This window comes from Hippocampus bargibanti, linkage group LG13 (assembly GCF_051943395.1).
Source record: "Hippocampus bargibanti isolate YZ-2025 linkage group LG13, ASM5194339v1, whole genome shotgun sequence".
Lineage (NCBI taxonomy): Eukaryota > Metazoa > Chordata > Actinopteri > Syngnathiformes > Syngnathidae > Hippocampus > Hippocampus bargibanti.
This window is the reverse complement of record NC_142746.1, coordinates 17108173-17123371: the sequence shown is the minus strand read 5'-3', so window position 1 is coordinate 17123371 and position 15199 is coordinate 17108173. Positions and strand designations below refer to the sequence as shown.

Genomic DNA, 15199 nt, shown 5'->3' with positions numbered 1-15199 from the left:
GTGAAAGAAAAATCCTGTCCTGTCCAGTGATGGGACACACATTCACACCGTTGCTGCAATCCTGGAGGAAAAGCCTGTCCATCAGTTCTAATTGCTAAGGGCATAGATGTATTCTTACTTGGTTGAGTTTAAAGAGGACGTTATGGTGGTGAAGACTGACTGTCAACAGTGTTCTTGGGTTTGGTTGAAGTCAGCAGACGAGTTTGAACTTGTGCAGAGCTGTCAGCGAAAGAAAAACATAAATCTTCCACTCCACCCCTTACCTCACACCAACATTCCCTTTGCTCGTTTTTTTAGAGTTCTTCATAGTGCTCATTCCTCAGAAAGCACAGATAAGACAGCTGTATAGCAAGTTTTGGCTAAAAAAAAATAATAGTTTATGAGGCAATACTTGAGGCAATCCTTTATTTGGTGAACATAAGAGCTGATATTAAAAGAAAAGAACAGATATTTATGAACATAAAAGCACAGATGTTTATGAACATAAATACAGAGGTCTGGCTTTAAAAGGATAAAGGTACTTTAAATGGTGAAAGACAATTAAAAGTCAGTTGCTCCATCAGTGACAATAAATGGAAGCGTTCTAATAGTTGTGAGCTTGCACGTGTCTATTTTCAACATAACTTAAAGGACAACCGACGCCCCCGGACAAGTTGTGTCCATAATTTGTAAAATCACTTCAAATGACTTCTACCGAGCGTATTTTACAAAGATTCCACGGCATAAAGCTATACTTTACATTTTAAGACTCACGCTGAATATTCAGGAAGTCTTGTTTTCGAGTTGATGACGATGCCTGACGTGACGTCACATCTGGAACGCCCCTGACCGAGAAAGCGACACGCAATGCATTTTGGGTACTTTGTTTGGTCTGAAAACTTCGTGATGATCCGTGTTGATGGCAAAATTAGAAGGAAAACACATAAATGTAACGCGATGGTGAATCGTTGTGTGTTGCACCAACACTACTATTTGATACTGGTTGACACAAATTCCCAGCAGAAAAATCAGCCCATTTCCAACGGAGCTTGGGCGCCATCTTGTGCATTTTCTGGGACGCTACATTGGAGTCCTGATGGCTCGAATTGATACGGGAGGACTTCTTTAATCGATTGCAAACATTTATGCTTTCCGTTCCGAAGCCGTTGTTTTGATAGTCGAGCAAGGCAAGACGTCTTGGCGTGACGCCACGAACAAGGTGGCGGGAACTTCTGATACTGGCCACTTCCGGTTTCAATTTGAAGTAGTTTTTACACTAAGTAATTTTTATTGGTGTTTTGCATTTGACTAAAAATATCATCCTGCATGTTTTGGGTATTTTAGATGCTATAAAACGTTTTTCTGATGTCAGTTAGGAAACAAAAAAGTGGTGTCGGTTGTCCTTTAAGCATACACAGAATCAAAAGTACATTTAAGGGACTGATCCAGGTGAGGTCAGAGGGTCACACATCAAGTGTATGCATATTAAAAAAAAAAAAAACGACAATACATGGACAGCTGGCACAGATCTCACTGACAAATAGTAAAAGCCCATAAACCTACATTACCACCAAACAGTCCAATATAGTTCATCTTGCAAGTGGTTTGGTTCAGCAGCTGACTGGTACTCAATACCTGGTCTGGCTTGCCTTTCCAATGAGGTTGTGAAGTCAACATGTTAACTTACAATTCGAAAATACACTTTGATGATTCCATTTTGGCAGAAGCATCATATGTGTCAAACTTGTTAAAACCACCATTCAAATGTAAAAGGTTACACAATGCTGTGACTCCAAGAAATGGCGGCATCATGATTTCATGTCATAAACCAGCAGAGGATTCGAGCAATTCAGAACTGACTCGTGTTGGTATTAATACTGCTGTGTAAGAGAGCATTTGATAAAGGAGCCAGGTTAAATTGGGGGAAAGAACAATTAGGTTCAACAGTTGCCTTAAAATCTGGGACCCTAGTTTCAATCATGGCAAAGCAGTCCACCTAGTGCCATGTCATCAGTAGTGTAGTACTGTGGTTAGGAACTATGGCAGGCTGCTAGGGGAAAAAAAACATGGCAATTGTTTACCAAACGTGGCAAAAGTATCTGTACTGTACTGAAACTTGATTGTACTGCTTGGTTGAAATTATGTTTAAGTGACACTGTTGCTTGGAGGTGGCTTTTCAATGCCTCAAGTGGTGTGATTCATCAGAATTAGGCGCGGTAAAGCAACATTCTTTCAGCACAATTTTGACCGACCAAACTAGCATATTCTCTGACTTCCGTCTCATCACGAGAGCCTTTCTGTTTGCGGGAATAGACCGCATAGGGCATGACCGTCCGTTTGTGCAGCACCAGAGCTCTGCCCACGTCTTTCAAGACCCGAGCATCTCCTGTAAACAAAGACATACAGATGTGTATGTTAAGGAACTCCAGAAGAAAATGCAGTGCAACACAAACCCGCCTCCTTTTCCCTTCCTGTGACTTACCACTGAGTGACTTGCGAAAGTTGCTTCATTATTCCGAGAAGCAGTTGAGGGAGCAGAAAGTAATTTAGGTTCAGACAACACTAACTACACCTGACCTAAACTTGAAGTCATGGAATTGCATGAGCAGGCTAGTTAGCGTGCCGTGTTTATATGGCCTTGCTCACTGCTGGCTTGTCAAACTCAGCATCTCATTAGGTCATGTCTCAAGCACTGCCAGCATCTATTAGGCCTATGAAAACACAGTGATTCTCAAATGTGCATACATTGCAAAGAGTGCTCCTCTGGAGAGGTGGTTGGAAAAAGGGAGGAAAATGCTGATCTTCCCTTTGATATTAAAATCGTCACCTCCTGGATAGAAACGCTGAGCCAAAGTACCCAAAGCAGACGTCAGTGAGAAGAGGAAGGAGTCACAGAAAGCAGGAAAACGACGGAACTATGCGCATGATACTTTGCACTCTACAATACAGAAGAAATGCAAAAATTGGCTCATGGTCTTGCCAATAAGATTGCTGATTAGATTTATCTACCCATTCAAATGACCCACACATTTTTGCAAATCATTGTTCCAATACTAATTACGGCACACACCTTGCAATAGGTTCACAAATAAACCTTCAGAAACCGATTTCACAATACTGTTGGAAAAGTAAAAAGTTGCCTGTTTATACAGTATCTATAAATGTTGATGTAACACCACTGGCCCTGGTTCTCATTTTAAAAATCACATTCCAGGGGTTCCAAACTTCCATCAGAGTAACCACAGTTCATGTGAATTTGCAGTTTTTGCAGTCATTGATTCCACTGTTGGTCTTGGGTTAAACATTCCATTGCCATTATGTATCCCCAACAGTCCACCGCATTTTCATTTGAGTCAAAATTTGATGGCCAAATAAACATCTTGAACTCCTTTCTTTGTTTCCTTGAGCCATTTATGTGATTTTCTTGGGACCGTGGTAAGACATATACAACTGGAAGGCACCAACATTAAGGTCAGCAGTCTCCAGTAAATTTCGCAGGTTTCGCAGACAGATGTCATGTTCGCATCATGAGTATTCCAGAACCATTTGATGCAAAATTTCCTTTAACAAAAATCAGCAGTTTAAATTTTAAAAGGTAAAAAATGTGCAGCAAAGGTAAAAAATGTGCAGCATTTAAAAATTCAAAGTCTCATAGAATTCACCAGCTAAATTGCCTCTAAATTCATGATCAGAGTCACGAGCGACTTCAAGTTACTCCTCTGGTGTGTGCATGACACCAGTGTTAAGTATCACTGTCCTTTTGTGCAGATTATTTTCTGTGAACATTACACAGACCCTCATGGTGTGTCCTCCTGCACATCTTTAAGATAGTCTATTAACCTCCACTTTTGTACAAAGCAGAACTCAGAGTGGAGACATACGGCCATTTGCCTCCTTTGACTTGCAGCGACCCAAACATCCGCTAAGAACATAAACAACTTCCTTTCGCTTCTATGCTCACTTGTCCCCTTATTGATGCACCACACTCAGTTTGAGTAACTCCAGACAGCATCTTCCAATGCCTTTTTTCCATCTATCTACCGGACGTTCAGTGACAAACTGGCTTTGAGTTGATGTTACTTAAGCATCTGAGTTCAAGGGTCGGGTGGAAAAGGAGGGCTGAGGATCCAGGATCGAGTGAGGTCAGGGATGGAGTTTGAGGCCTTGACATGTAGCCACACTTCTTACTTCTTTCATTCATCTTGTGCCTTTGACCACCGGATGTTGGTCAAAGGCACACCATGGGCGACTTCTTTGGATGTGACCACTTCCTTTAACCTCTTGTTGAAAATTCAATTTTATTTTGGGTATGAAAGCAAATAAAAGGCCAACATGTCAGCGTAGTACGGAGGTTCAAGACCTCATGTCAGTAAGCTATCTTTTCAGCTGGATGTGTTGCAATGTATCCCGGAAGAACCCCTTCCAGTGGAAGAAGTGGAGGACTGGGAAAGTGCATTCGACTGCAGGGTGATGACTTGAGAACACTTGACGTTGCTGATTTGGATTTGAAATGTACCCTTTGTGTCACCGGTCCTGGAGAACTTCCTGACATACTTCATGTCAGGCGCGTTTATAGTATGATTAAAAAAAGCGATACACATGGATGGTATGCGTGAGTCGACCACCTGGTGTGAAAATTTTGAACTTCAACAACAACAAAAGTCAGGAGCCATATGAGAAGTCACTATCTTGAAAATTCCAAGTCAACGTTTGTGTATGTCACACGTTTGGTCAGTACACAGTTTAGTTTAAGAGGTTGACCCCGTAATAGAAACATTTTCTGCTGTTTATCCAGCAGAATGGACAATGACCCTGGCTTTTTTCACTCTCTCATATAAACAATGATAGCGAATGTGTGACATTGTTCGTATGCCTTGTTCAGAATGAATAAATATTGCACATACACTCATGAGAGGCCACGTAGCAGTCTTAAGACATTAGAAGTGAAAGCAATGTGATCAACATGGGTCTTCTTTGACTGGTTGTTAAAAAATGTTCCTATTTTTTGCTTCCATTTTATTATTCATAACTATTCTTTTATTCAGTGATAAAATGACATGTCTTTTTCTTACCACGCATATGTCCAAGATAAATGCTTAAATTGTGTGTTATTTTGGGTCATACCATCTCAAAACCCACCTATTTAAAATTGCATTTTCTGTGTAGCTCTTTCTCTTGCTTCTATTTAGAATTGTATTTTATTTATTGTATTGTCTTTGTGATTGTATTTTATTTATTAATAATAATAATAATACATGACATTTTAAGCGCCTTTCAAGGCGCTTGTCTGTGACTGTAAAGTGTCCTTGAGAGCTTTGACAGGCGCTTAAAATAAAATGTATTATTTATTATGATGATGATGATGATTATTATTATTATTAACATTATACCACTGAGCTGGTTCGAACAACGTGCCTGAGGGTGAAATATCCAAACACCCAGCACTGAAACATGTTGACAGTGAGTTTGGACAGTTAGGCCCGATGTAATGTCTATCTCAGGCCAAGATCAACAGGCCACGGAAGAATGAAGGCACCACAAACATAAACTTATCATAGCGTATATAAACTCTGACCATGACACATTATTGGTGTTTTTGCCAAATGGATTAAGGCGAATAATGAAATTATAATTCCTAACAAGACTTTTGTTGAAACTCGTGTTGATTACAAGTAACCACAATAATTCTTTTAATTCTTCAGAAGGTGTAACTATGAAACTAATAACTCACTTCAAGTCTCTCAAAAACGAAAGCAGGTTATTTATGATTAGACAAAGCATATAAGCAATAAGGCAACCGATACCTAAACATTTAGTTACTTCTAAATGGAAGGTTTTCAAGTTGTGATCTCACTATAAGAACATTTGAAGCAGTTTATTGCATTTATAAATTCCCACTTGCTTCTCTATTTTCCTGCCAGTATAGCTGTACTTTCATAACATCTCTCAGTTTGTCTTGAAGTGTCAGAGAAGAATCAGCCTGGCTCCTTTTCCAGCCTAATTCTGTTCACAACTTTTCTTTTTCTAATTTGCTTCTGCAATGTGTTGTCCCAATGTTTTAATAAATAAATAAATACACACCTTCAAAAGCAAACATGTTGCTAAACTATAATGTTGAATTGTACCTTCATCAGGATTTGGGTTGAAACGAGCATATCGTGAATTCTCCAAGTGTGGAAGGCATTGCTCAATGGTTACCCAGACATAGGTTTCTGGGCAGAGCAGGTCTGAAGGCCGGTATTGTCCCTGAAATGATAATAAGGAAAATACAGATCAAATATGGGGTTTTGTCATACTTCATAAAAAACATGTCTGAAAACAATTTTACTTGAGGCAAAAACAGGTTTGGAAATTGTCAACATATTCCAAAATTCAAGTGCTTGTGCTAACAGAAGGCCATTGGTGGAATGTTTTGCAACAGTGTATTCGTAATGGACACGCACGGATCTGAAGCTCACCATGTCCCAACAGCCTTCAGCTTTCTAAAACTGTCAGCACAGGTGGATTGACACTCACACACTCCAGCTCACATCTATGGACTCCTTCAACACTGCTGTGGAACACACTTCTAAATAGGCATACATACAAACCCACACACACACCTGATTGGCTATAAAAGCAGACTTATTTCTGCAGGTCTCAGCAGCGCAAATCAAGCAGGAAGTACGGAAGAGAACAATGAGGGAGGTGAGAGACATGCTCTTTTTTTAGACTTCTTTTCATGCTGTTGTCTTCAGTTCAAAATGATATTTAGTTATGGAAGCTTTGTAAAAGGAAGGCTAAACGATAGTTCTGAAGTGAACGTGAACCTTCGTCCTGTTTTGGCTAGTCTCTATGATAGACTAACTGCTGTGTAGCTCTGCAAAAAAAGAAGAAATAACAGGCCTTGATACTGATCTCACTCTCATTTTATGGGTAAATGAGTTATTTTTCTTAATGCAAAGTATACATTTTTACTAAATAATGTCACTTTTGTATTAATATTTACTACTTTTTAGCATTTCTCATGAGTGATATTTCTAAGCCCAATGTGAACACAGGCAATGGCAACTTTCTGGTTCTTTTACAGTCTCAATTTCCAGACGACAATCTGAAGACATAATTTCAAAGTAAAATAAATTAAACATTTGACGAAAATGAAGGAATTTGATTAACTTCAGAAAATCAGAATCAGAAAACCTTTATTCGTCCCACAATGGGGAAATTTGCAGTCCACAGCAGCAATTTGAAAGGGGATGGGGTGGGGGTGAAAGGATAGAAAAACAAGATAAATAGTAAAAAATAGCATAGTAAAAAATGTCAGCAGACTGAGAACTTTTGAAACCCTTAAAAATTATACAGTCGAGAACAAAACAATACAACTTCATCTGATGACTCCAGGAAAAAAATCTGATGCAAAAGCAGGACCTTCTCAGGCTGAGTCACGGGGGATTTCGGACCTGGATTTCTTGACCAGCACACTACAGCCTGTCAAGTTCCATGACACAATCTCCTTCTCCATTAGCCTCAAACTTGCTGTCCCCAGGGCAATGTGCAGTGTGCATGACCAACCAATGACTGCTTTGTGGAATTCTTGAACTCTCAGAGTGAAGTTTGCAATGCCAGTCTGGTCCGCTGGGGTTTTTGCTCTGACCAAAAGGTCAGATTCAGCCAAGTTCAGTGCCCAAAAATGAAATACACAATAAACATGGGCCAGGATACTTGTATCTGTGCACCCTCACAAACATACAACTATTGTATTTTGTTTTTCTACTTTCATTCCTTTCATCACTTTGCTGCTGTGAAATGTAAATTTCTCCACTGTGAGACTAATAAAGGCATATCCAATCCAATCCAATTCACCATTTTAACAGATGCGGAAATGTACACAATACGGTCAGACACGGGGGCATAGTCGGGCCATGAAGATGGTGATGGACATTCGTAAACAGCAAGATGCATAAACATACACACGCAGCTAGACAAATGCTTAGATTTAAGCAGCTTGGACATAAGGGTTGCACCACTGAAAGACGTGTCCAAACAAGACAGGATTCTGAATAGAGACCCACAGCAACCCACGCTCTCCCTGCAGTCTGCAACAATGTGTGTATTTATGTAGTGTTGGGGGTCCTTTTAGAAATAGCCTGAACATGTCTGGAGTCAATGCTTTTGGGTAGATTTATACCTTGGGCAGCAGTTTAAACAGTGTCCGCCAAGACTGTTTCACCTTAGTCAACACAAAACCACAGCATAGTCTTCAAATAAAGTATCCAGACTGTGGGCCCCAAGACAGGCCTAAAAATCACAACACCAACCCACTCAACTCCTTGCTCTGCCTCGCCCAGTAAAGCGTCATGGCTCCTCGAATGACAGGTTAATGAGGAGAAAATATTTTTATAGGATTACATTTCAACTGACTCACGACTCATGGTAGAGCCTTTATGTATATCAGTTCACAGCTTTGTAACCTTTATCACTTTATCACATTTGGTCTTTGGAGGCTACCTTGACATCTGTCTCAAACTCGCTACATTTTCGTGACAAGTGGAACAGTGACTAATATTAAAAGCCCAGCTTGTGCATCCATCTCGACACTCCCAGAAACACAAAAACATGTATTATAGATTGCAGTTCATAAGTGTTTATCAAAAGATCAGGGGCAGCTGCGGTGGTTTTAAAAACCAATAATGAAGGTAATGGCAAGGAAAACACGTCTGGATGGCAGATAGAAGGCCCTGGATCTGCTCAGCATGATAACATTTCTAAACTCTCACTTTCAGCTCTGAGACCTTCGCACCCGACCCTCCCTCCGCTCCAACCATTTAACCACTCCAACTCCCAACTGCATCATTCAATCCACAGTGCGACGGAATCTACCCCTGACCTGACCCCTTGAACCTTGCTCTGTCAGAACCTCACCCTGTCAGCAATACTCCCGGGGGATGCCAAGTGCTGGTTGCCACAAGATCAGGTCATAGTCTGTTAGCGATTTGTTATATACACAACTGCAACAAGGCCAGAAGAAAAGTGTTGATGTGGCAAAAAGAGGGAAAATGGTAAAGTCTGTTGAAAGGTACACCATTGGTGGTCTCCGACTGAGTTAAATCGAATACAGTTGGAGAATTTGTCAGCAAGGCAGGGTAGAGTGTGAGGTAATAAAGCTTTACATCAAGACAAGTTGAAAATGGATCTGAAGGCCTTTTTCTTTCGATGGAAAATGTTCACACAAGATTAAATGAAAAATACCAATAGCGGAGGTGCTAGCAAAAGCAAGGTGAGTCGAATCATTTATTGTACAAAGGTAAACACATCAGTCGACTTCAGAATTGCACAAGTGATCCAATCATGAGGACATGACAAATGGAAAAACAAGATCCTCACTGCTGCAGAAGTACTGTGCCAACAACGCTTGTAATAAGGCCCGGAAAAGACTGAAAGAAATCTGCTGTCAACTACTACTGAATGGAACCATATTCGATTGCGTCACCTGTTTGCTTGCTTCTCATCAGTCTTTCATCCAAACCAAAATGGTAGTGGCTTTTTTTGGGAAAACAAGAAGGGAAAAGTCTGTTGTCTGGACCTGTCTGACCTGAGAAGTATGACAATATGTCTAGAAGTCTTACATTGTCAAGGAAAAAAAAGACGAAAAAAAAACAAATAAATAAAGGCTTGTACCAAAGATGTGAGCATCTGTGGAAAGTCCACAGATCGATTCCACATACTCAGTCATTCTTCAGCTTTCTTAAGATGTGCAAGTGGCACACACATTCCCATACACAAAACATACTGCATGAATGGAGATCTCGGGGTGGGGGATAAGCATTCAGTTGGCTAACTGAGACCTCTGGCACGTTATAACATGCAACTTTGTACGAGTAGAAAAGACACGGCTTGAGAGTGAACTACAGATGGCACTGTAGTTAAAAAAACACTCATGAACGGCAATACAAGTCTGCTGATGGGTGCGGACCTTAGGTTAATAAGCTTGATAAGACTTTTCTAATGTCTCGTAAATTTGCTGAGATCAAAACACACACAAATCATACTGCAAATTCTCAATCCATAAACAATTTAACAAAAAAAAGTGGAATCAATTAAGGAACCCAAATATGTTATCAACGTGGTGAAAGATATGAATAGATCATTTTAATGTCTTTAATTGACAGCAGAGAGTAAGACGTCCCATTGTCACGTTTCAGATCGAGACATTCCAACTGATCACAGTTACCACATAAATGCAAACAACTCATGCCTGTTGATAAGTTTCAGAAACCTGGAATTTCAACCTGAATTATTTCAAACATAAAAACATGTATTTCATGTATTTGACTCTTCATCCAAAAACATCATTTCAGCTGAGTTCATCTCAAGAGAGTTTTATTCAGATAACTTATGTTGCACATGAGGCACTTGGGAGAAAAACACGTGTCCGAAGGGCTGAGACCTCTGGGCTTATTTAACATCCAAGAGTTTCACCTTCTGCTCTCCACAGCTCAACAACAGAAGGCCAGACGGTGCCAAAGGGATAAGGACAAGAGCCAAGGGCAGGATGTCACGTCCAGCCACAAAACCACCAGCCAAACCAGGAAGCCCCTGTGGGACACGAACTCTCCAGTTTAACAACAAATGAGATGGCCTAACACTGGCCAGGCAACCTCCTTTTTCTTTTCTGGGCTGGCCTCCAAATGTTGAGTGGCCCCACTCTTGGGTGCTGGCACTACTCTGATCAAACATTACAAAGATTTCACATGTATGTCCATATAATGTGTTCATGTTGAAGGCATTAATAATAATAATCATCATCAATTTCATTTACAAGCGCCTTTCAAAACTATCAAGGTCACTTTACAGTCACAGGATAAGTTTTTCTGTGGGTGAGCAACTTGAAAGAGCACACGAACACGGGCCATTAATGGTAGCAAAGTAAAAATGATAGAACACCCGAGAGAAACAGCTTGATGATTATCTGCACACAATTTTGTCAGCATTTTTTTCGTGCTGCAGTGTATCACATTAACATGGTCTCATGCAGAAGAAAGGGATGATGGAGAGTAAAATGACAAAGAGCTGTATTGAAGTGCTTTGAGTGGAGTCCAGCAAGCTGCATTGCTGTTTCAATTGACAGATTAAGATAAACAACAGGAATGATGTTCAAAAATGGGTAAAGCTCCAATACAATGGTGATGGATTTTCAGCCCACCCCATCTTCAACACAGTGTATATTAATGAATTGCTTGGGCTCATATGCAAATGAATGACATCAGGGGAGAAAGTGTCTGCATGGGAGGGTTTCTTAGGGAGTGTAAGAGCCCAAGGTGGGAACTCGGCAACCTTCTCACCCTTGTTCTGTGTTCTCCAAAAGGGAGAAGTGGGGTTGTTCGGAACAAGATGCTGCGGATCAAATATGGGGCGAAAGGGGTAGGAAATTCCAATGCAAGTGTTGTGGAAACGGTGGCTTCAGACAAAACATGACAGAGAATGTGATGTGATTGATATTGAGCAGAACCCAAGTAAAAAATAATTGATAAAAAAAATGATGTGTCTCTCTCTCATAGAGCGCCATTTGTACAGGTTTTTAGTTTGTCTTGCTGGAGTGCCGATAAAGCGCTGGCCAGACCTTTTGGCAATGTACAGTGAGACCTCAATTTACAAACACCTTATCTTACAAACTTTTCGTCTTACAAAGGTCAAATTTATGAAAATTAAACCTTATAATAAGCACTATTTTCATAATACACACCCACCACGGCTGGCGGAGTGATCTTTGGCGGAAGCACCAGAGCTTTGTTGTGAATAGTTACCAACAGTCCATATGGAAGGTGACTCTCCTTCCATAAGCCATTAACGACCATCAAAAAGGTAAATAAAACTTTCTTTTACAGCACAGTTTATTTCTTTAATTACAGTCCTCATGTAATGCGCCTCTCTTTCCAAACAGCCTTCGACCTCTAACGCCATTCCATCAAGCCATAAATGACCATCACAAATGTAAATAAAGTGACTTTATGATACAATGCAGTGTATTTCTTTCATTACAATACAATAGCACATTTATTATACATACAATAAGGTATGTTGTGTGTAGTTTTTTAGGCTTATTTAGTTGAAAAGTATATTTTATGGAAACCCGGGAACGGATTATTCCCATTTTAATGGTTTCCTATGGGAATTTTTTTTTAGATACACACCTTTCGCCTTACACACTCTGTCTGGGAACCAATTAAGTTCGTAAATTGAGGTCTCACTGTATTTTTCCTTTTCCACAAGGGGGCAGTATTTTCTTTTTTTTTTTTTCATTTTAGCGCTTTATTCCAGCTCCAGCTGTTGTTAAAGCGCTCATTTCAAACTCATATAATTCCAGACCCATATAATTTAGAAAATAACTCTTTTTTTTCTGATGAGAGAGTCTCAGGGTTTTTACACTTCATTGAATGTTTATGTCGGAATTTGAGTGACAATGACAAAAACCCTGGCACTGGAGTGGACACATGTTTGCACGTCTGGCAGTGAATGAGTTAAAAGCATATATTTCATTTTGCACTTTAAAAAATTTGTAAGCAAAAAAAAACATGCACTGAACATTACATCGAGAGAAAGATGTGTAGATGTGAGAGAAACAATACCTTATATCGCATCTTGGGACAGGAGTGAATGTAAAAGCCCATGTAGTAGTGAGACAGCTTTGGGGACTTTTTATGTAGCTGCCTTGTGAAAGCAATCTCCCTAAAATGGAAAAAGAGGTGAACATTTTTACATTTTTAGATGACTGCACATTTTAGCTCCTGAGAACGTACAGTATAATGTAAAATATAGTTTGCTCTAACAACGCAAAACAATTGTTACAAATGATATGATTGAAATATCATACCAGATTACATTGATTTAAATCAACCAGGTAATTACTCACCCAAATACTGAATACATTGCTTGGCAAGAAAATTCTGGAACATTTAGGCTGGTGTGTATATGGAAGGTTTTGGATTGGATTGGATTGGATTTGGATTTGCCTTTATTAGTCTCACAATGGAGAAATTTACATTTTACAGCAGCAAAGTGATGAAAGGAATGAAAGTAGCCATACACAATTTAAACGTCCCTATCTACAAATTTGTTGAAATTGAATGAAACATAGTTTCTCAAAAATAGGATACAAGGTTCTTCAAAAAGCAAAGTGCTCCAAATCATTTCTCTATTTCTCTATTTCTTAAACATACCCATTTTTAAAAATAAACATTAAAAAAATGAGTACATAATGCAAGTTCCGAAAAAAAAGTGTCCAACACATTTAAAACTGGTATCTAAGATGAGGAAATAAACACCTAAACACAAGGAGGCAGCTTTTCTTGTCTCATTTCATTAGACAAAAACAACAACCGTCCGTCTTTCTTTAGAATCAGTGAACCGTTAAGCACAAAAGCAGGTGGTAAAAAAGGAGAGGATTTATACAGGTTCTTCAAATACAGTGAATGTCTTTCCTTCCTTTATTTCCCACCCTCAGTAGTTTCTTCCTTAATTGCATCCTTTTACAAACCATTCATTTTCTCCTTGCATCTGCCATTTCTTTCGCCATTCCATAACTAAATTCCAGCGTCTTTTGTTTCACTTTCCTTCTACCACCTTTATTCCACCCAGATGAAGGGGGAGAATTCCCTTTCTTTCAAGAGTTTTGAGTAAGAGAAAGAGGCTTTAACATAAAATAGATGCTCTGAAAAATAAGACATGGGACAAAAGGCGGGCCAAGGGAATACGGGTGAGAGGGGAGAGAAAAGTGGAGAGAGCAGGAAGAGAATATAAAACACCATGTTGGAGAAAGCAAAAAGAAGCCTGAGGAGAAGCAGCTCCAGTGAGGTGCTAGAAGGTCACCCACTTGCTGCCAGGTTCCCGGGTTCCCATCCCATCGCCACAAAAGGCGTGAATTGAGTGAAGGGGGCAGGGGGGCTAAGAAAAGCAAGGGGTCCATTCACCCCCCCAAAAAAATAATGCAGATGCCCCCCCTCCTTCTCTCGCGCCCTTCACACCCCCAATCTCACATCAATGGGAGCAGCTTGAGTTTAGCATTATCCCCTCTTCAGCCATCTGACACTCCAGCACAAGCCAATTATCAAGCCCTGATGAGCGCATGCACACACACACACACACACACACACACACACACACACACACACACACACACACACACACACACACACACACACACACACACACACACACACACACACACACACACACACACACACACACGCACACACACAGGGGGAGGTACACTCTCATATGAACAAAAACGTTTGTTTTTTTCAAACACAAGTACGTTAATTACCTGATTAGGGTTGTATTTAAATTGTAGATATGATGAGTGTGTAGGGGAATTTACTCAATTAAAAAAATGTATCCATCTATCCATCCATCTAGCTAGCCATCCATCCATCCATCCATCCAGCTAGCTAGCAATCCATCCATCCATCCATCCACCTATCATCCATCGAGCTAGCTATCCATCCATCTAGCTAGCTATCCATCCATCCATCCATCCATCCATCCATCCAGCTAGCTAGCAATCCATCCATCCATCCATCCATCCATCCAGCTACCTATCATCCATCGAGCTAGCTATCCATCCATCTAGCTAGCTATCCATCCATCCAGCCAGCTATCCATCGATCCATCTAGCTAGCTATCCATCCATCCATCCATCCAGCCATCCATCCATCTAGCTAGCTAGCTATCCATCCATCCATCCATCTAGCTAGCTATCCATCCATCCATACATACATACATCCATTCATCCATCCAGCTAGCTAGCTATCCTTCCATCCACCTAGCTAGCTATCCATCTATCTATCCATCCCTCCAGCTATCTATCTATCCATCTATATTGTACTAGTAATCATAAAAAGTTGGGCCATTTAAAGCACAAGATGAGACTTAATTTGGGATTTTCAATAATGAAGGCCTTAAAAAAATCTAATCAAAGAGTCATCGGGATTAATGGACACTTGGCAATGCCATGAAGGTTTTCAGCACAGGCAGCCACAGCAAGTAGACCAAGGAGGAGAAATGATGAAAGATCTGTTCTCTGTGACTGTAAACAAGCAGGAGGACAGTACAGTGGGCTTCCTGTACTTATTATTAAGTACAGGAGGCGAAAACCTACTCCAGACCCAATCATTTAGATTAAGTCTTGAATTCTACTTAAGATTAAAAATACAAAAGTGATGGGAAGCAGCACACTCTGAATCAT

The 15199-nt window shown here is 40.2% G+C and overlaps 1 protein-coding gene across 3 annotated transcripts in view; it reads right to left on the bottom strand.

Annotated features, from left to right (window-relative positions):
- Nucleotides 1-391: 391 nt before the first annotated feature.
- ate1 (arginyltransferase 1) overlaps nt 392-15199 on the bottom strand; it is a 30663-nt gene continuing 15855 nt past the window's right edge. For all 3 annotated transcript variants that reach the window (XM_089012424.1, XM_089012425.1, XM_089012427.1), the window contains 3 exons: nt 12585-12684; nt 6105-6225; nt 392-2365 (listed from right to left, as the gene is read on the bottom strand). In XM_089012424.1, coding sequence (XP_088868550.1) covers nt 2187-2365; nt 6105-6225; nt 12585-12684 — 400 coding nt within the window. In that variant the 3' untranslated portion in view covers nt 392-2186. The remainder of the gene's footprint in view (nt 2366-6104; nt 6226-12584; nt 12685-15199) is intronic.